At 45.4% G+C, this 21,899-nt stretch overlaps 1 protein-coding gene across 5 annotated transcripts in view; it reads left to right on the plus strand.

Moving 5' to 3' along the window:
* The first annotated feature begins 1,366 nt into the window (after positions 1-1,366).
* Rin2 (Ras and Rab interactor 2) overlaps positions 1,367-21,899 on the plus strand; it is a 115,890-nt gene continuing 95,357 nt past the window's right edge. Inside the window, exons 1-3 of one of the 5 annotated variants that reach the window (XM_006500269.1) lie at positions 1,367-1,470; positions 3,445-3,583; positions 15,962-16,054. In XM_006500269.1, coding sequence (XP_006500332.1) covers positions 15,998-16,054 — 57 coding nt within the window. In that variant the 5' untranslated portion in view covers positions 1,367-1,470; positions 3,445-3,583; positions 15,962-15,997. Of the gene's footprint in view, positions 1,471-3,444; positions 3,584-14,301; positions 14,577-15,593; positions 15,820-15,961; positions 16,055-21,899 lie in introns of those variants that run through there. The other 4 variants (XM_006500270.3, XM_006500271.4, XM_030252123.1 and 1 more) reach the window with 4 other exon arrangements.

A 21,899-nucleotide genomic window follows, 5' to 3' on the forward strand; every position in this document is an offset into this window, starting at 1 on the left:
AACGTGCAGGCATTAACCAGGGAGACATAATACCATGAGTGCAAAGAACTGCTTGTTGCTTTAAGACAAAAACAAAACAAAATAAAACAAGCCAAGCAGAAGGTAACCCAGAAGGGCTTGCGACAGCAGACTGGTCACCCTGGAGTAGTAATAGTGCTCAGATGCCTTCTCCTCCCCTTATGGTACTTGCAGTATCTGTCTCCTTCCCTGACAGCATTTTCCAGAATCACCTCCCAAATAAGATACTTGTCTCAGGATTTCAGGAGTGAGCCTAAATAGTGGCAACGAAATAGTAAGCTTTGTGGGATGCAGGGACAGGGGACTTCCTTGAGAAGTTTAGAGACTTGGATTGGATACAGAAGAACTGGAGCACTGAATACCTAAGGACACAGGGACATTAAAATCTCAAAATCTCCATTTCCAGCGGGAAAGTGGGAGGCTGGAGAAGAGCCAGTCTAAGTCTGGTTTCTGTTGCTAATAACATAATATCACAGCCTGAGTAAATTACAAAGAAAAGAGGTTTATTTTGGCACGCAGTCCTGGTTCAGAGTCAAATAGCTTGCATCTGGTAAAGACCTTCATGTTAGCAAAGGCTGTGTAGCTGGCCAGATAGAGAGACAACACATCTACACGTGTGTGCGTGAATGCATGTGTGCATGTATGCATGTGTGCTGTTGTTGTGTGGCTAGAACCCAGGGTCTCACACTTGCTCTCCCACTGAGCACACCCCTCAGTCCTTGCTCTGCCTGTATGCCCGCCCACCAATATTCAATCACAGGCGCTCTCATGAGCATAGCCAATTTCATCACCTCCCAAAGCCTCCACCACTAAAGTTCACATCTTCCTAACATTACTGTCTCAAAGTAGAAATTAAGTTTTGATACAAGAACCCTTGGGGGTACACTCAACCTTTTCAAGCTATAGCAAGGTCATCCCTTTGAGACAGGCTAGCAGGGCGGGTGGTGCTGATTGACAGCAGCACTGCACAGACATAACTCTGCTAAAGCCATTAAGGCAGCCCTGCCCAAGGCCAAGTGGGTGTGCAGAATGGCAAGGAGGAGGAGAGAGATTGCAGCCTAAAAACTTAGCAGAAGTACAGACAGATTGACATGCAGGGCAGAGAGACAGGGAGCTAGCTCCATCTCTGAGCTATCAAGCCTGGGGTTGCCATTAACAGAAAGAGTATGAAGGACTTCAGGGGAACAGGAAGTGACATGGAAAGTCGGCATCTGAAGCTAAATTTGAGAGGAAGAAACCAGAAATGAGTGTTTTTGCTACTTTTTGTGGACAGATATCCCTGAGTCCAGAGCAGGAAGAAATCACAAACCCTGCGTGTTTTGATTTGTCTTATATTTGTTTGAACCAGGGAGAAGAAATAATTGCAACCCAGAAGCAATCGTGTAAACCTGGTGGCAGGACACACTGATTTCTGTCTGTTGTCCTTGTCCAACTTGATGAAGTACTCAAGGGGTAGGAAATAATTATTTTTAAAACAGGAAACAGGAGAAAAACGTGTTTGTAGGGAAATACTTCTAAGTAATGGGATAAGGCTAAATTGGCAGTGTCTATGGAGAAAGCTTTGGCTAAAATAAAAGCTTCCAGCACTATAGGGGAGCGTCCGAGTTTCAAACAAACACACAGGTGTGGTCTCCAAGGAGACAGGTAATGTGGGGATTTACATATAAAAGCCCTTCAGAATTAAAAAAAAAAAAATAGCAGAAACCAATTTGTTGTTTGTGTTAGGTACTTTGCTTATCACCATGACGGACGATGTACCTGCTAAAAGCAGCATCAGGAGGCAAGGGTTTATTTTAGCTCACACTTGAAGGTCCAGTCTATCAAGTGGAGAAGACATCAAAGGCTATGGTGAAATAGCCAGTGACTGTAGTCAAGAACCAAAAAGTGACAAACACTGGTATACAGCCCATTTCTTTTTATTCTGTCTGGAACCGCAGCCATGGGATAGTACCAAGGGTGTGGCCGTCCTTCTGCTCTCTGGAACCACCCTCACGGACACGGACATAGGCATAATGTGATTCTAAGTCTCAGCAAGCTGACAGTCAAGACAAACCACTATCATTATTGCCTCTAGAGCAACAGGGCATTAACTCTGAATTATCCAGACGCCCCCTCCTGGCATCATCTCAGTGGAGCGCATCCTGGGGTGGGATTTCAAGCTGAGCAAAGCCCTAAGTTACAATCTTTTCTCTTCCTTGGCTGAATGTTACTACAACTACCCAGAGAGAAAGCCTTGTTTTGTATCAATAGAATCAGATCACATTACCCATTTATTTTTTTTTTTTATTATATGCAGCAACTTGAGGCTAGGAGAAGCCAATTGTAGAAAGGCTGTATGTGACCATTGTCCCAGAGCCAAAACAGTGAATACAGCAGCAACTTGGTCACAGACACAAGGTAGAAAGATTTTATGAGGCTAACTGAATGGGTTTTGACTTTCTGAGATGAGAGTGCTTAGACGGGCATGGCAGCTAGCTTAGGGTATAGCGGGGAGTAACCGGAGATGGCGAGCCCGTGGTGGAGAGGCTGCAGAGCCTTAGAAAAGGCCATAGGCAAAGAAACAGCCCAGCAGCAAAGATGCTTTAAAGGAAATAAAGGTCAAAATGAAACTTGGATCCCTCTTGGCTCTCAAATCCATGCTGCCTACTTTCTTCAAGTGTCACAGGGGTGTACACAGGGCCACTCGGAACTGAAGCCTGTACTTCTGCAAACCAAGATGAATGAAAGCTGCTGAGCAAAGAAAGCAGTAGGGGAAGGTGGGGCCTTTTCTTCCCTGAGCCCTGAGACACTATTATCCACCACCCCTCTGTGCCCTGGGAGTGGAGCTATGCACACTGCCCATCTCTCACTGATTTTCCCTCCATGGAAGGACAAGTCTATAGGACAGAAGGGCTGAGCCACTCCTGAGCTCATAGTCCCTTCAGGTCTTGATCAGGTCCCACGAGCTCAGGGGTCTGCAGGTGTGAGCCTGCTCTTGCTGTCTGCAGAAGCTGTCTTCAAGGCAGTTCACCCAAAAGCTGCACCTGTTCCTATTGTAGCATCCAGAGGCTGGGGACTCGGGAGGGGACAAGACACAGACACAGCAGGAAGGATGAGCTGTGGAGGGAAGAGGCATGACACACCACGAGGCAGCTTCAGAACTGTCCCATGTCCCCACATTTAGGCAGAAAGCACTGTGGAGTGTGAAACTCCACATAACTGAGCTTTCAAGGTCCTGGAAAGGTTTCATCTGTCATAGTAGAATGGACCAGAGCTTACTCAGCCGTCTTGAGTTTAAGACTATTAAATATTCAGACATTAAAAGTATAAATAAACATCCATCTGTCCTCTTGCCCCAGGATCCCCTAGAGTAGCAGAAGAAACCAGGCTCTCTCTGGACTGCCCATCCATGAATCCATCTGTTTCTACCCCATTTCCTTCTTCCAGAAATCTGACATGAAGCAACCTTCCTGAGACATGGGGTGTCATCATCCTCAGACACTGTGATAGGACCTGAACCTGCTACCTCTCTCCACCCTAGGATCCACAGTAGCTGCATCTACCCTGTCTGACTTCCCTTTAAAAGGTGGGTAGGAGAGGAGACAACAAGAGGATAATATTGGGAGTGACTATTAAAAAAAAAAGAAACACTATACTTCAAAGAGAGCCTTAGAGTCTAGTAGATGTGGTAATTCCCACCTGTGCCGAACTGAATAGTATCTAATGAGATTCGTGCATTATGCTAAACCTGAATGCTTGATGCTTTCATCAAAGGATATGAGTGCCATTGACCAAACAAGGGACAGACTGAAACATGCTAAAAGTTTGAGGCATCATCACTGACACTAAACCACCCGTTCGGTGATGGCAGCAGATAACTCTGAAAGACTTATGTGGGCTCTACAACTCTGGTAGACACACAGTAATTTGTAGGCCTGCCTCTTTGTGATCCCCTTTGCTGATTTCCAGGCTCTGGCTGTAGGACAGTGTGGCCACATTGTCTTGGTTGCATTCATTGATGTGGGAAGGCCTAGCCTAAAATTAAGCATCATCATTTCCCGAGTCTGGCCTCTGAGGTGTATAAGAGTGGAAAGGGAGCTGAGCATTAAGTGTGTTTGCATCCTTCCGTCTGCTCTTGACTGCGGATGCTGAGCCTTAGGTGTGTATGTGTCCTTTTGACTGTGGATGCGATTGGCTACTTCGTGGCCCTGCTGTGTTGATTTCCCTGTGGTGATGGACTCTAACTTAGAACAGTGAGCTAAAACAAATCCCTTATCTCTTAAATTGCTTTTGTTAGGGTATTTTATCACAACAACAGGAAAAAAAAACCTAAGACTTGGGGAATACATTCAGATACCCTTAATGGATGCCTAACCACATACATAGAACCCAGTGTGTGTGTTATATTTCTATATGTCCATCAGCCGTTCTTCTATCTTAACTAAGTACACATCATACGTTGTGGCTATAGTTTTTGCACTGTGAGGTGTGACTATAAAATTACCATATTTTCCCCTTCTTCTAAAACAGGAAATTTATTGATTTTTGTTTAACTTAATAAGCTGCAAATCTTCAGCTTTTCACTTAAAGACAACACCTCATAGCTTCTCTCTGATCTGCCGCAGTCGCCAGCATCACTTACACTTTGATATCATTGTTAATTAACTATGAATCGCTTGAATGCAACTGCTGGTCTCAAAACCAGGGCAGCTACAGAATGACAGATGGGCAGGAGGAATACACAGGGGCACTGGATGCTGCAGGTCCCGGGTGGGAAGATAGAAGCATCCATCATGCCATGCAGAATGGCGCACAGGGTAAGGTGGATAAACAGTTTGTTTCTGGAATTTTCCATCTACCATTTCAAACCAGAGTTGCCCTTGGGCAGCTGAAACATGGATGATGGAGGAGAAGTATAGTCTTACTTGTGTGTTAATTTGTTTGTGTGTTGTGCATGTGTATATGCGTGTTTGTGTGTGTTGGTGCACATGGGTGCGCTTGCATGTGGAGTTTAAGATTGATGTTGAATTCCTTCCTCAATCATGCTTCACTTTACATGTAGAGGCAGGGTCTCTCACTTGAGCTCAGAGCTCACCTATTTATCCAGTCTAGTCAGCTTGTTTCTGGTATCCCCTGTGAGCACCTCCCAAGTCTCCTGGAGTCACAGCTGGGTCTCCACACCCACCTTGCATTTATGGAGGTGCCAGAGATCAAAGCTGAGGTCTTCACACTTGGACAGCGACCACTCTACCCATGGACCAACCTCCCCAGTCTCTAGGATACTGCTTTCCTTTTTAGTGGCTATAGATATTTTGCCTTTGCACCACATGTGTGCAGTACCCACCAAGTCCAGAAGAATCAGATCCTCTGGAACTGGAGTTATAGATGGTTTTGAAATACCATGTGGGTGCTGGGAATCAAACCCAAGCCCTCTGGAAGAGCAGCCAATGTGCTTAACCTCTGAACCACCTCCCCAGCCCTGCCAGTACCACTTTTAATAAGCAAATAGGATCCCCATTGTCTTCTGGTCTAACCTCTAAAGAAATGGAACTCACAAAGCCTAAAATCACAGACTAAACACATGAACTCCTTAAGGTTATCCTAATGGCACCGTTTAACTTGGTTAAGAAAATAGCCAGAAACAGTTGTGTCCAACTAGTGCCAATGTATGATTTGCGGATAAAGCGTTCTCTCAGTGTACAGATCTAATTTCCTACATTTGCTATAGTTTATTACTTCGGTGTATGAAGAATCAAGTCATGAAACCTCCTTAAAGACTCTGTGGCCAGGACTGGGCGAGTGAGGTGCCACGGTGTACTGGCCTTGGCTCTGCCTGCTCACCAGAGCTCATTATTAAATCTGTGTGCCTTTTGCCAGTCTGTTGAAGTCATTGTGGAAGGTTGCAGTCAGCTCTGGTAGACATTTTCATACCACAAAACAAGCACACATTAAAACTTGGAGCTTTGAGTCCTCAGCAAGCAAATGTTTTTTGTTTTGGGTTTTGTTTTTTTGTTTTGTTTGTTTTTGGTTTTGTGCTTTATTGGTTTAAAGGAGAGAAGGAGAGAGTAAATGCCGTAATGATGAATTGCTGGTTTTGGAAGGTCTTCGATACATACAGTATAAAAAGTAGCAGGTGGGTGGAGTGTATAGGTTGGTGAGAGTAGGCTTTCACAGACCCTTGGTCCCATCAGCAAGGAGGAGGAGGACAAGGAGGAGGCAGACAAGGACGGGACAGCAAATGTGTGACTTTTGTCACTCTGACAAAATTTCAACAACTTTTTTTTATCGAGAGAAGCTGCTTTGCTCTTAGGCCTGTGACACTATAGGATGTCATGGCAGGAGGGCATCATAGAGAAAGACTGCTTACCTCCTGGCAGCAGGAGAGAGAGGGGGGGGAGAGGGAGAAGGAGAGGGAGAGGGAGAGGGAGAGGGAGAGGGAGAGGGAGAGGGAGAGGGAGAGGGAGAGGGAGAGGGAGAGGGAGAGGGAGAGGGAGAGGGAGAGGGAGAGGGAGAGAGAGAGAGAGGAGCTAGGGATAAGCTCTACCCTCCAACGAGGTCCCATTTGTTGGTATCCCAACAAAATGCATTTGTAAGGTTAGCTTCTTCATGATCCAGTAACCTTGAGATAGCACCGCCGGCTGAATAAGCAAGCCTTCAATCCCTGAGCCTTTTACCTGAGAATATATTTCACATTCAGACACAACACAGCTCCGTTCATGGTATTCACAACCCCATGCACTCCCAGGGCTACTGCCTTACGCTATAACGACCTTCCTTCTTTACTTTTGAGAGGTAGGTGGCTCACTTTGACACATGCCTTTTTTTTTTTTAGATGAGATATAATTGTATAGTCTAGGCTGACCATGTCTAGTGATGTAGGACATCTTTGTGACGTTATTAAACTTGATATGTTCACTACTTCTTACAAATAACAAAAAAATGCTAGTAACTAAGATAGAAATATTCAAGAATAAAGAGCATATCACTCTTAAAACTACTTTCTTCAAAATTTAAATTAGATGAACATCCGTGGAAAAAATCTTCTCCACTGTCTATTTTGAATATCCTACACAAGAACCAGTTCTATATGGATTGGAGACCTGTGCATGAAAGTAAACACTAGAAGCATTTAGAACACGAGAGAGCTGGGGTGCAGCAGAGTGAGTGAACATAAGGCCCCAGGGTTCAATATCCAGCACTACAAAAAAATTAGAATTAAATATGTTCTCTTATAGCTTAACAATGGTTTCAAAAAAAAAAACAAATAAAACTGAGGAGCAATTTTAAGCATGTTAAGTGTCTTGTATAAGAAAATTCACCAAATAATTAAGATGACCTAATGGAGTTTGCTCTAGAAAATACGCTCTGTGTGAATATTATTAGTATTGGGACCATTCCAATGAAAATACTTGTGTTTATTAAACATGGAGTTGAAAGTTCCTTAAAAGTCACAAAGACCAGATTAAACAAAATTGGGCCAACACATCTTTCAGCAGTTCATGGCTCTGTCCCATGATCTAATGCTGAACCAAAAGAGAGCAGGGTGGCAAGGAAGGGGAAGAAGAGGAGGAGGACGGGGAGGAGGAGGAGGACGGGGAGGAGGAGGAGGAGGACGGGGAGGAGGAGAATGAATGCATACAGGTCCCCCTACACTTGCAGTGATGTGGAAGAGCAGGCACATACAGGGTCTCTATTTTGTTGATTCCAACATCTTCGAATTAAAGACCTGACTAGAGGGTAACTTCATTTTCTTCCTGTCCTGAGAAGCCAAGGTGGCCTCTGTGCCAAGATTATTGAACTGCTCGGGTGCACTCTCTGCTACCTACCATCCAGTGGTCCTTACATTTATTCAAGCTGTTTTCTCCCCATCCTCTGCATCTCTGCTTCCCACAGCCGAGCTGTTACATACCCCAAATCCAGCTTGTGTCTCTCGTTTCTGAGTAGATTCTACTCATCTGAGAGCAGCTAGTTTTGTTACGAGCCTGAGTCCCTGTCTGTCCAGACACAGGCCACAGAGGAGAGGTGGCAGGCAGAACCACTCAAGTGGCATACCAGATGCAGTCTGTGGTCTCCTCCAGGTCTACACCAGGTCACCCTGGTGTAACGGTGGTCACACACAGCACAGAAGTGAGGGAAGCCAGCATGAGCTCTGGTGATCTTAAGAGTTTGTGTCCTGTCTAAAACATTCAAAGCAGCAGCCATACTGGAATAGTGACAGTATGTCCAGACACACTGTGTGTTACACTGTGTGGGACAGTGTCTTCTACTCCAATACTTTTAAATAGGACAGTGTGTGAAATTGCTACTGTGGTATGCATAAGTCTCTCCACACGTCTATGTCTTTAAAAACATATTGTTTCCTGGGCTAGTGCAGTAGATGAAGGCACCCGTTTGCCAAGACTGATGGCCTGAGTTGAATCCCCAGGATCCACACGGTGAAAGGAGAGAGCCAACTCCTGCTAAGTGATCTCTGACCTCCACACACTTGGTATGGCTTATATGAGCACGCACACACACACACACACACACACACACACATCAAGCAAACAAATAAAATGGAATGGAAAACAAACTGCTTAGACATGATGAGTCCTCATCTCAGAATATTGAGACAGATCATTTTTTAAAAATGTTTTTAATATGCTGGGACGTAGTTCAGTGGTGGAACACTTGTGTAGTACATGCTGGGCTCTGTCCAATTCCTAGTATCGTGTGTTTCTCCCTGTCTGTGTGTCTGTGTCTGTCTGTCTGACTCTATCATTGTCTCTCTGTCTCTCTTTCCCCCTCTCTCTCACACACACACTCACTCACACACACACACACACACACACACACACAAGGGTTTAATATATTGTTTGTGGTAGGTAGTCTTTGTAGGCTTAATCAGAGAACTGCTAATTGACAGCCTCTGTTGACTGGCATACGCACGCTCTTTTACACCATGTACAGACATCTTTGAACTAGGAAGCCCTGAGCTTCTCTTACCTACTGGTTGACCCTGACCTTGAGAAGAACCTAGAGTTTATCGCTTCTGTATTCATAGGGTCCACTGGGTCAAGAGCCAAGGTGGATGCTTCCACATTGTGTGTGAAGTCACTAATACAGTAAGATGATTTGAAATGCTTATCTTTTTTAGTGACCTTGGGATAGACTCCCCCTCTCCCTCCTCAGACATATTCCACTTGGGCAGAGGCTGCCAACCCTGAAGCCTGTGCCCAGGTTCGTAAGTGATTTGCATAGGGATGTAGAAGAGGCCTGATGAGGCTTATCCCTCCAGAACTCACCTCTGGGCTGTGTGAAGGTCAGTGGTAGAGACCTGCACAGCATGCTGTATCGGGTACTTTTTGGTTGCTGTGATATAATACTATGATCAAAAGTAACTAAAGAAAATGGGGTTTATTTTGGCCTTGGGGTACAGCCTGTCATGATGGGGAAGAGATGGCATGGTGCCAAGAGCAGGAAACAGGGACATCACATTTCATCCACACACAGCAAGCAGGAAAGGAGGACAGGAGTCAAGGTGAGGCTGTATCCCCTCAAAGTATGTCATCCTCAGTGACATACTTCAGCAAGGCTCAACCACCTCTCTACTTTCCCAAATAGCACTTCCAACCAGGGACCAACTGTTCAAACACATGAGTATGGAGGGAACATTTCTCTTTCAGATCACCACACATATACAAGGGTCCCCTGGGTTCAGTCCCAAGTGTCACCAAGGAAACAATTCAGAACTCTTGTTGGCAAAGAAGGAGAGGAAGGAGAGAAAAATCATGTTAGGCTTTAATCCATGTTATGGGGTATTAAGACTGTAGACCGACGATGTGTTTACAAGTGGAGTCTATGGGAGCTGATTACCATTAGGTAAGATCATCTTAGTTGAATTCTGACAGTTTAAAGCAGGTACTTATTTTATGTGTGTGGATGTTTTGCCTGTATGTATAGTCTGTGCACCATGTGCCCTCCTGGTGCCCATGGAGACCAATAGAGGATGGCAGGTCCCCTGGGACTGAAAAGTTAGACTTGATTATGAGCCACCATGTTGGTGTTGCAAACCAAACGTGAGTCTTCTGGAAGAGCAGACAGTGCTTCTAACCACTGAACCCTCCAGCTTGTATTTAATTTTTGAGAGAGAGAGAGAGAGAGAGAGAGAGAGAGATGCCCCTTGTCTCCGGATATGTTAAGCCCTGTACCCTCTTAAGAATGCCAGCAAGAAAGTGGGGGCCTTGAACCTCTAGTACTGATACCTAAATATATCTTTTCCTTACAAAGTTGTTTGACCTTGGGTATTTTGTTATAGTAATACAAGAGATTTGCAGAAGACTAATTGCCTAATGACCCAAGGAGGGACGTGAAGGTTGGTGGTAAGAGAGGTAGTTCTCATCCAAGAAAAGGGAGACTTTCTCCACAGCAGGCTGCCTACCTGTGTGTCTACCCTCCAGGTGGCTGTGTGGATACCAACATCATTTCCGAAGCACGGCTGTAGAGAGAATTTCTGTGGCTCTATGAAAGAGAGATCAAGGAGGGAGAGAATAGATTTCCACTGAATTAGTCATTTTACAAGATGACTTCTGTTTCCGGCAGCACCTTGCTTATCATAATGCCAACAACAGTATACAACATACAGTAATAATTCCTTAATTCCCCCAGTCCTCTGTTGAGAAAACAGAGATAGTGGTGTTACTCCAATTCTGTTTAGAAATGCACTTGTTGACGAATGGGGGTAGGCTGGACACACAGTTATTTGCTTCAAATTTACTTTCTCTGAATTTGTTTCGCATAAAAAAAACAGTAATGTGTATGTGTATGTGTATGTGTGTCTCTGTATGTATGTGTACTATCTATGTGCACCACGTGTGTGCAGGAGCCCCTGGAGGTCAGAAGAGAATGTCAGATCCCTAGGAACTGGAGTTGCAGAAGGACGTGAGCCCTGATATGGTTGCTGGGAACCAAACCCAGGTCCTCTACAAGAGCTGTAACCATTCTTATCACTGAGCCAACTCTCCAGCATGTGTGTCCATTGAATGAAAAGCATTCATGATCTCAAAACTGGATATAAACTGGGTGTGATAGTGTACACTTGTAATCACTCAGGAGGCTGAGGCAGGAGAGGTCAAGCCAACCAAGGCTATCCTGGGAGAGCCTGTCTCAAAGCAAAATGAAAGACACAGCTGTTTTAAAAAGTAATTAAACTGTTGAGTGAAAGACAAGACACTGGAAACTGGTTTTGAATCTCCATAACTTTGAATCGCCGAGCCAGAGTCTGGAATAACGTTTTCCTGTCCAACTTGAAAAATCCCTGGCAATTGGAAGGCAGTTAGGGAAATGCTCAGAGACTTGGACGTAGACAGGAGCGTCTGTGCTCTCAGAGGCGATAAAAGCCACGGGGAGAAGGGTCTGTACACCTGGAGCCATTTAAGAAGCCAGACACTGAGTGCGGCACCTTAGTCAGATTTGGACTTCCCCTGACTGGCTCCCTGGGGTGAGTCATTTTGACAGTAAAATAATCATAATAATGAGCTCTTGTTTACTAAGATAAATTCAGTTACTGTACTTCACTCAACTAAAAGAAAAAAGGTATTGAGCAGAAATTTCGGGGGTATGAGTAGATCTGGGGGTAGAAGTTCTGGGCTTTCACAACTATGTTTTCTTCCTGCCTTTCTTCCTGCCTTTCTTTGCATTTGTCTTTTTGAAAAAATGTTTTTTTTTTATTTTATTTTATATGTATGAGTGTTTTGTTCATGTGTATTTGTTCATGTGTGTCCTGGAGTTAGAAATGGTTGTAAACTGTCATGTAGGTATTGGGAATCGAAGCCAGGTCCTCCACAAGAGCAAGTATTCTTTTTGTTTTGTTTTGTTTTTGTTTTTGTTTTTGTTTTTTGAGACAGGGTTTCTCTGTGTAGCCCTGGCTGTCCTGGAACTCACTCTGTAGACCAGGCTGGCCTCGAACTCAGAAATCCACCTGCCTCTGCAGCCCACGTGCTGGGATTAAAGGCGTGTGCCACCACCGCCCGGCTAAGAGCAAGTATTCTTAACTACTGGACCATCTCCCTAGCCCCTGAACTCTGTGTTTTGAACCTCACTGTGAGTGACAGATTCCCAGCTGTTGCATCTGCTGTTCTTTGGTGGAGTTTACACTTGCAGCCTAAAACAAATTTAAAAAATCAGAGGGGAAGGAATTAGGGTGAGGTTGGGCAAAACTTACAAAATTTCAGTCCTGAGAAACAAATCTGGAAAGATCTATAGTACAAAATGATGACTGCAATCAATATATCTATTTCTGGGAGTGGTGGTGTGTGCCTTTAATGCCAGCACTCAGGCAGATGAAGGTGAATCTTTGTGAGTTTGAGACTCACAAACGCCTGATCTATGTAGCAGGTTCTATACACAGGACTGCATAGTGAGATCCTGTCTCAGAAATAAAGGCTGAGCTTTGCTGAGACTTTAAAGTGTCCCCAGCAAACAAACACACGAACGAATGGACATGCCAGTTAGCATGAATTATCTATACATATTGTTTACAGATTTCCAAACTGTTGTATCGTATACTATAAGTCTGTGCTTAAAAAAAGAGAATACAGTTTGAGCAAATTAAGAAGATTGAAAAGAGGAGTGGGAGGGGAAAGCCCGTCTCTCAAAAGCTGGGATGCCACCTAACAGCCTTCAGTCAGGTGCAAACCAAGCATAGAGCTGTAACACCTCCCCCGCCCCATTATGTCACCATGTGACTAGGTAGTCATCTTAGTTTGTGTTTGGACCATGTACAATATTCATACAGAATAGAACCTGCCTTTAAACAACATAGGACTGCAGGCTCCAGCCCTTCAGCCTTTTCCAGATCTGCCCCCAGCAAGGTTGCACAAAAGCTGGAAGCTCGCTGAACTGAAGCAGCTCCATTAATTGACCAGCCAGACACCACAACCTCTGCATTTGTCTCTGCTTTCGACTCCACAGAGACTGGGCTGTGGCCATGTCCAGGCAGGGGCCGATGGCCTCAGTGCTTGCCCAGGTGGCTCTTAGGACTTGGAGCACGCTTGCTCAGCAGGCTGCCGGGATAGCTGGCTCCTGGCCAGGGGACATGGGTGTCACTGATGCTTTTCAGGACAGACCTTCAGTTACCCCAGAAGTCACCCATGAAACCACCTGGAAAGCCACAGAGGCCAACAACAGAGGGGCAGCCTGGGGTTTCTGGGCAAGGGAGGAGCACCTGCTTCCGGTCTTTGTCCTTTATCTCATCGACTGTGGCTCCATTTACATCCTTTCAATGATTGATGGAAAGGCCTGGCTACTCCAAACCATCACAGTGGCTTTTTGCTAGCATTCGATAGTGTCTGGAAAGACAGACCGCTGGACAGAAGGGTCTCATTTTTTTCAAGAATCTGATGACTTGACCTTTCACAGAAACCAGGCAAGGTCTTCAGCAGACCAAATCTGGAGGAACGTCATCGAATCTCAAGCTACGATACAGTTTTGTTTTGTTGTCCAGCTGTAACTGGATGGTTTGGGGACCCACTGCTGGATAGTATTTGCAGGAAGGATGGGGGAGCTGAAAGGAGGGGAAAGTGACTATGGTCATCTCGATTTAGTGCTGTAAATGTTGAACCAAGGTATTGAAAAATTTATAGTTTGGGAAGAAAACCATTGGAGTCACAGGAATGGTCATGAAATAAAATGTCCAAGCACCAAAAACCTTGTACACATCTAAACACACTCAGGCACATCCCAATCTGGTGTGTCCCCAGATTGGTAAGGTCTGCATCTCTCCGCATCTCCTGTAATTTGACATACACCACCTCTGGCACTTGTCTTGGTGTTCATGTCTTGGAGAAGCCTTAAAAATAAGAAAGGACATCACCTTCCTCCTTTAAAGAAATACAGCAATCTGCAGGCCCCACAGAATCTAAACTAGGTGTTTAATCAGGACTGCCTGAGTTACAGGTGTATGTGCGTATCAGCCGCTAGTTAAATCACCAGCAAACTAAAGGAATTCAGACGACTCCGTTGCCAAAAGAATTCCTTGTGAGCTCATCATGAGGAATGGTTTGTATATGGAAAACCCTGGAACAGAAGAAAGAAACTGTTCTGCATGAGGAATGGCGTCTTGGCTCTCTCTTAGCATTTCCTGAACTGCCAGGCTATGTGGAATCTCCTGCCAGGAAAATGTCCAGAGGTAAAAAAAAAAAAAAAAGACAAGCTTTAGGTTTGTTTAAAGTGTGTGCTTCGTGAAAGTGTCTGAGTTTCTGGGTCTAAACGGTTAATCATCTGCTGCCCAGGGTTCCCATCCCTCTCCAGTTCTGAACACAGCGCTGTGTTTTCCCTCTGGAGTGGTGCCAGTCTATGGACGTTGCTAATAAGGATGGGCTTCAAAGGCCCTGGAGCTGGACTTCCACTCCGATGCTGAGCCGGGAGCGTGAACCTCTGGAGTCAGCAGGATTGCCGTGAAGCTTGCCATCTCTCCAGGAGGGTTTTGGATCACTGTCCTTCATCCCAGCAGGATCACAAATGGAACAGGATGCCAGAGAGAAAGTGACCAAGACATGGAGCAACAAGTCAACTAGAGGAGGTTTTGAAAGGAAGGCTAGGTGCGTGAGATGCTGTTTTGCCTAGATGAGATTCCACACCTGAGTCCAACCTAACAGCTCACTGTGGGTGTGGGTTGAGAGACAGTTTGGGGGGCATCAAAGGAATCTCTACAAAGTCTCTTGCTTTTACACTTGTGCATTGCTCACTGGTAGACTTTGCCTTTCCCCTTGTTAGACTGTCACTAGCGCTGACCTCAGCATCCAAGTGTCTGATGCTGGCTCTGTCATCCAGGCTTTGGTACCTCACCACTTCATGCCTGCAGCCCAACCACTTTTAATATTCCTTAGTGATTCAAGTGATGTTTGCACTTCCTACTTTCTGTGTTGCTTGTGTCTGCAATATGCCCTGGCTTGTACATGTTATAGCAAGTGGGTTGAAAGGCATGTTTGTGTGTGTGTATGTGTGTGTGTGTGTGTGTGTGAGAGAGAGAGAGAGAGAGAGAGAGAGAGAGAGAGAGAGCCAGCCCTTTGTGAGATTTCTGTTTAAACCTGTACAGTTTCACTGGCTGTACAGTTTCACTGGGTAAGTAAGGCTTTGGGGACTTCCCTTGCCACCCCAAGACACACCTGTCTCAGCCAGGTCTCTTGCACCAGGTGTGTGTACCCAGCTAAGACTGAAATGAAGATGGAAGTCTTTGCAGGGTGTGTGCAGATATTACTGGTTTCTGTCCTAGGAAGGGAAATTCCAAGCATGATAGTCTCGGCGATGATTCAGGACCATGTTGTTATCCTGCCTTTAAATTTTTCCTCTGTGTTCCAAAGTGAGCCCAAGCCCTTGGATGATCCTGGAGCTGTTTACATGCGTCCCCTTACACAAATGAGCTCTGTAAACACTGACTCTCTGGGCTGCATCCCAGTCCCACTGGCTTCTAAGGGGGGAAAAAACAGAGGGATTTCTCCCTAGTGCCCTTCTGCTGACCTTGCCTGCCCGGGAGGAGAGCTAACTGAGGGAATGCTGACCTCACTCCCTAACAGCAGGATTTCCTGGGACATAGAGGGATCCATTCTTCTGCGATCTGCCATATGAAATCTATAAGCTTTCACAGCAGATTATGGGGACAACTAATATTGGTTCCTTTTGGACTTCAGCTTGGGGTCAAGCAAACACACAAAGCCATCTTTATGCTCCCTGAAGTCCTGAAGACCTTCTACGTCAGCTGCTGGCAGAGGGGGTGGGGCAGCGAGGTGGGGCACAGTCTAGGAAGAGTGCTGGCCGCGGCAGGAAACCGGGCTGAAAGGAGATGTAAGGGCTTTGGTGGGAAATAAATGGCACAATGTTGTTGACGGAAAAAGATCTTGGCAGGACTGTTGTTGTGAGTGCTCTGTGGCTTAGAAAGGAATTTCCTACAGGCTCCACTAACCATTGAAAATGTCTCTACCTTCAGGAGTCCCCGGCATGTTGTAGAGCCTCGCTGGGGGAAATGTCAGCGTGGACCATGGGCGCCCAAGGTCTGGACAAGCGAGGAAGTTTCTTTAAGGTAAAAGGAAACTAACTGGATTTGGGATCTCAGCTCTGCTCCCTCTGCGCGGCAGCCTGAGGAGCTGCAGGCACCCGAAGCTGCAGGCTGGAGCTTAAAAGCCTGCTGGCTAGACCAGCTGGGGCCAGGGGAGCTTGCCTGTGAGCACGGTGGTGCTCAGCGGGCTGGGGCTTTTGTGGTTTAATAGTTCCTCACTGGCTGGGGTCTGGGTCAGAGATGCCACACGGTGAGACCCTAGAGGGGCTCTGAAGTGGTGTGCTGTTCAGGCTTTTTAAGCTAGGGAATTTCAGGATGAAAGCTGGACTTTGATTTCCAAAAAATTAATGGTGTGAGACCAGTGTATTCGTCTGACTGAATCATTAAAGAGCAGAAGAAAAAGCAAAGCAAAGCAAAACAATGATTCCAGGACCTCACTTTAGGCTGATCAAATGTTAGTTTCTCAAACACTCAAAGGTTTCTTATGGTGGGGCAAGGGGAAGACAAGATTAAAGTCATACAGCTTGTCTGTTTCACGTGGGCATTGCTGGGGCTAAAGTAACTTTCTGGTTTAATGAGAGATTTTTTTTTAAGGTTATTTTATATGGAGTGCGTATGTTTAAGATTTGATGGCCATTTCTAATGTGAACTTGCAAATTAGTTTTCCTTTTGTGGCTTTTTGACCTGTTTATTCATATCCTCAAATAAATGCAAATTTATTTTGGAAAATCCTGACTCACACCTCACCCCCTGCCCTGGGGATTGGGGGGGGGGGGAATAGACTAAAGGAAGTTAAATGTGCACATGAAGTGTATTGCAGTCAGGTGTCCCAAACAATGGTCCTTGTCCCCAGAGGAGGCGCACCAAGGAAACCTTATTGCTTTATTACTGAGAAGGGGGGTGGGGGGAGTGCTTGTGGTTAGTAAATCCAAAGCCCTTAAGTGTTCATAAGTATGTATGTGTATCTGTGTATGTATGTGTATCTGTGTTTTCTATTTCCAAAGAGATTGAGACTGATCATATGTCAGAGGTTGACCCTAGAAAATCCATCAGAAACCTTGTTGATAGAGCAAGCTTTATTGAGCTTATTGCTGAAACGAGGGCCAAGAGTCTCATCAGTGTCTAAGCCAGGGACCCCTGGGAGGTGCGTTGGTAGGTTTTGGTTGCTGAGTCCCAAGTCCTTTAAGCTGAGTTCTCCAAAGCAGGGTGTAACTGGATTTTAGTGAAGCTTGATAGTAAGCAACATCTCTGATTGGGTTTTAGCGAGGCGTGGGAGGGAGTGTCTCAGAACTGGTAGACAGAGGTGAGTCTTGTTGAGTAAACCATTGACTAGCATGCTGCTCTCCCAAGTGAGCAAACTTTTGAGACTTCCTGCAGCAAACAGAAAGGCTATTGACTGACTCATAGCCTTAAGGCTATGGACAGGAAGATCCTGGAAGAATCAAGTAATGTTGACACAAATGACCTCCGCTCTCCGTGCAGGTCGTTAAGCTGTGTCTACATAACTAATCTCAATCCTCAGCGAGGTTTCTCAGCTTTCATCAAACCTGTGTAAACGGGAGGGAGGAGCTTCATCCTCCGGTTTCTTGGGGGACCAGGAGCTGAAGCCCGGAGCCCTCGATTGTATCTTACGCTGAGATATGCGTGCAAAAACACCATCTCAAACACTGCTTTATCCCAAGGCATGGCCTAAATTAGCCTAAATATTGGTTAGTCCTTAATTACCACCTTAGGATGTACAGGGAACCCTGCGGAATCATAGCTTACATAGTAGTTAGACTTCAAAGTCAGGGCGAAAGAAAATAGAGTGTGGTCAGAACTGAGTTTGAAAATTTCTAAAGAAGATGCCCTGTTGGACTCCATGGACCGTCCACCCTGACGTCAGTTTTGGTCAGTTGTTTTGGGGTTTTTTTTATTTGTTTGTTTGCTTTGTTGTTGTTGTTGTTGTTGTTGTTTTTCCAGTCCTGTTTTCGTTTTCAGCTTTCAGTGAAGCAGCAGGCATAGGAATCGGCTTGTAATGCTGTCTTAGGCCATGTGAAGGAGTCACCTGGGGAAAAGATGAAAGCTAGCTAAACCCTGTGAGTTCTGTTTCTTGACCTCTCATGGGTCAGAGCCCCCTTTGGAAAATTCTGGCAAAGGAGTCTGAACCATTTACTATTATCTATATGTTTGACAGAGCTTAAATTATATTCTCTAAGTTAGATGGTCATGTCAATGATAGTCCCTTTTATGTAGTCTCACCCCCCCCCCTTGTGTTGATGGACATTGTTGTTCAGTGGTCTGCACCAGCCTTAGGCATGGAGCTATCTGCATGGATAAAGTAATGCCCTTTGAACACTTATTAATAGCAAACTGGATCCAGTGGCCCATGTAACTTGCCCCTCAGGACATCGAGGACCATGGACTCTTTTGTCAGACCTCATCTTATTTAGAATCATGTCTTTTAAGCACCTGTGATTCCACCAAGTCCTGACCCAGACCAGCTAGAGAAAACCCAAATGCCACCCTGGCTTCATGGAACTTCTAGTCTGGTAACAAAGAAAGATAACTACCAAATCAGCCCAGAACCACAGTATCATCATCATAGAAGACAACAGGCCCTAGGATTCGGAGTAGATGGGGCCTCAGAGAATAGGCAGCCTAACCTGGGGCTCCAGAAAAATTGCTACTACACTTGACAGCTGAGATTGGAAGGTGGGTGTTGAGGTTTGGTCTTTTGCTATGTATTGTAATGTTAAATACTGGCTTTCAAAGGCCTGGTTGCCTCCAGGGACTAGAGAATCTGTACATATTCAAAGTAATGTTATGTGACCTTGCTCCTTAATTTAAAACTATTGGTTGAATAAAGATGCTGATAGCCTATAACTGGGCAGAAGAGAGGTAGGTGGAGTTTAGCGGCTTGGGGTCTGAGGAAGTGAAGGGGAGAAATTAGAGAGAAGAAGGTGGGGAGAGAAAAAGACACAGTGAGATAGGTGAGTCATGAAAACATGGCTGTGAGGGTTGACCAGTTGGAGTAAGAGTGGCCCAAGTAGAACAAGGCTAGTCATATCTCAGGATTATTGGTAGGGAAGTAGACAGAATAACATGAGTGTTGATATCATCTGCCCAGCTCTAGTACTTTAAAGGCTTATAAATATAAAGGTTGTGTGTCATTTATCTGGGAACTGGATGATCAAAGGTGGGGTAGAAACCCTCAATTGAGAGTACGTATTTACTACAACAGGTAGGAGTGGAGCTTAATTCAGAATGATACCTACGCAGTGGCAAAGCACTTCTTCTCAGACATCATAAAAGATGAGGAGTCTTGACTCGTAACTGAACTTCACATTAGGCTTATCATCCTTCATGGTTATTAATGCTCTGTGGTTTTTGTGCAGAGCTCATTCATTGGAAGACATTCAGCAACCTTTTCTTCATCACTACTCTCCCTGCCCAGTGTGTGCTCTAAAGCAGAGTTGCTAACCACCAGTGGCAAGCTTTGATTTGTGGTTTCTTGGTTTCTCACGTGTCCTGGGTCAGGGAAGCAAGTTAGGTTAGAAGACATGGGGCGCATGGAAAAGACCCAGATGGTCCAAGCATCCTGGAGTAACTGTGGATGCCCTTGGTCATGGTTCCTGTAGGGTCACATCCTGGAAGCCACATAAATCCTACTCTGGATACACATGTTTTCCAGTTGTTCACAGCATCGTGATTCATTTTCCTTAGCTACCTCTGTAAAAAAAAAAAAAAAAAAAAAAAAAAAAAAAAAAAAAAAAAAAAAAACAAAAAACAAAAAAACAAAACTAAAAATCAAAATACTCTTTTCCTGCTCTATAAGGCCAGTATGCAAACATGGGGAGATGGAGGGACGTGGAACCCTAAACAGGGTAACGTGCTATCTGTAGCCAGGTGATAGATATGTACACCGACTGCAACCACATTTGAAGGGTGAATTGGATGAAAGAGTTTATATATGAAAGATATTACTCCAGAACATGCTCCAGTTTTAGCAATGTGCATGTTCAGTCATCATGAGCCTTCCTTTTTGAATCTCACAGCTTCCTCCAAGCTGCCTGTACAATTCAGTGACCCTGTGCTGACAGGTCTTTCACAAATCCCCAAAGTTTATTCCCTTCTTCCTCCCACTGCACCTACCATCTGCTGAGGACCTCTGTAGGAAACCTCAGAAGTCGGTTCAAGATACCCCATGACCAAATGCTCAGCACAGAGGAGACAAAAGGCAGGGATAAGGGACAAAGACAGATGATACAGGAAGAGGGAGGAGAGAAGGAGAACAGTGGAAAGGGGAGAAAAGGGGCAAAGGAGAGGGGTAAGAGGTATATGTGCTGGGGGGGAAGGGAGGACAAATGACTGTCTCTGGATAGAGAGGAGACAGACATGGCCCATAGGAAAAATGACAGTTTAAAAGGGGAAAACCCGTGTTAGGATGAGGTACTTAATTTTAATTGGGCATGTTAATTAGGTGAGCTAAAGGGGGCTTTTGATTGCTGGACTTCAGTACTTTGGATAGCTGGGCCTTGGTTGTCAGCCTCAAGAGGAGGAAGTGGCCAAATAAGGGAATAGGCCTTGGGGGCTCACTTCAGGAATGTAATCTAATGGTTTTTAGCAAAGCAGAAGGAATGGGGAAGAAGGGACAAGGTCTGCCAGGGCTGTGTGTGCCAGGCCTGGGCTGGCTAGAGTCCCTTCATAGATGATACTCCCATCCAGCTACACTACCACCAAACCCGGTCCATTGATATAAGCGATCTACCTCAGATCCAGTCAGCAGGCTTCGTCTTCATATTCTAGGACTATCAGGCTCTAGCTGCCTTTCCCTCAAGTCTCTACCACCTGAGGCCAAACCTTTGTCTGCCAGCCTCCAAGGTTTGCCCTCTTACCACCTACCCCTCACCTCTGCCTCGGCTATCCTTCCAGGCTAGGTAGAACTACCCTGTTCACTGTTGGCAGAACTCACACAGGCTAAATGAGGATCTGCCTTCACTTGTGCCTGAAATAAAATTGCAGTAGAAATGATGGAAAAAGCTGGGTTCAGTGTCATACACTCATGATTCCAGGGATGGTGGCCAGCTAGCTGAACAAGTTTCATGTGTGTTCGCGCGCGCGCGCGCACACACACACACACACACCATTGTACACATATGTAGAAATGGCATGTAGAAAGTCATAGCTGTGGTCCCAACATAGTTCCAGGATTTAAACTTCACTACACCACTTGGTTCCATCAGGGAAGTTTTTCCTATTCTTCTGTAGTATGACTCGGGCCCTAGGTGGAAGTTCTTCACTCTCCTAGTATAGAATGATGCAGACAGTGCCTAGTCCATGCCACCCACATTTATAGGAATGCCTTTCTGCTTCTTGGACTGACCCACCCTTGCCTGCCTGGACTTGTGTGTAGAGTCCCCCTATCCTAAGTGGAACTTCTTCGCCTGCCTGAGCCTAAGGGATGCGGTGAAGGTTGATCTTAATGAACCAGGAGGGAAAGGTGTTTGGATCACAGAGACCCTGCTCACTTTGCCTTACAAGTGCTGAGAACCTCTGGGAGCATAGCATACGGGTAGAGTTGCTTGAGATTCTGGGTTCATTCAAGGGCCTTAACCCAGCAGGGACAGCATGTCAGAGATCCTTCTGTGTGGTTGCTTTGCATGGTTTAGACAATCTGGTGTGTTGAGCTTGTCTGTTAGAATCTGGAAACCTGCAGTTAGTTACATATCAGAGAAACCACAGGAGAGCTCTCTGGCATGGTAAAGGATGGGGGTGTTTGGCTTAATCTGGCTCTACTGACTGGGTGATGGTTCATTTCATTTCAACTGAATTCCCTTGGCTGTCAGTCTTTGCTGGACTCCTGAAGCGGTCTTCAGTCTTCAGAGCA

This window comes from Mus musculus, chromosome 2 (assembly GCF_000001635.26).
Source record: "Mus musculus strain C57BL/6J chromosome 2, GRCm38.p6 C57BL/6J".
Classification (NCBI taxonomy): Eukaryota; Metazoa; Chordata; class Mammalia; order Rodentia; family Muridae; genus Mus; species Mus musculus.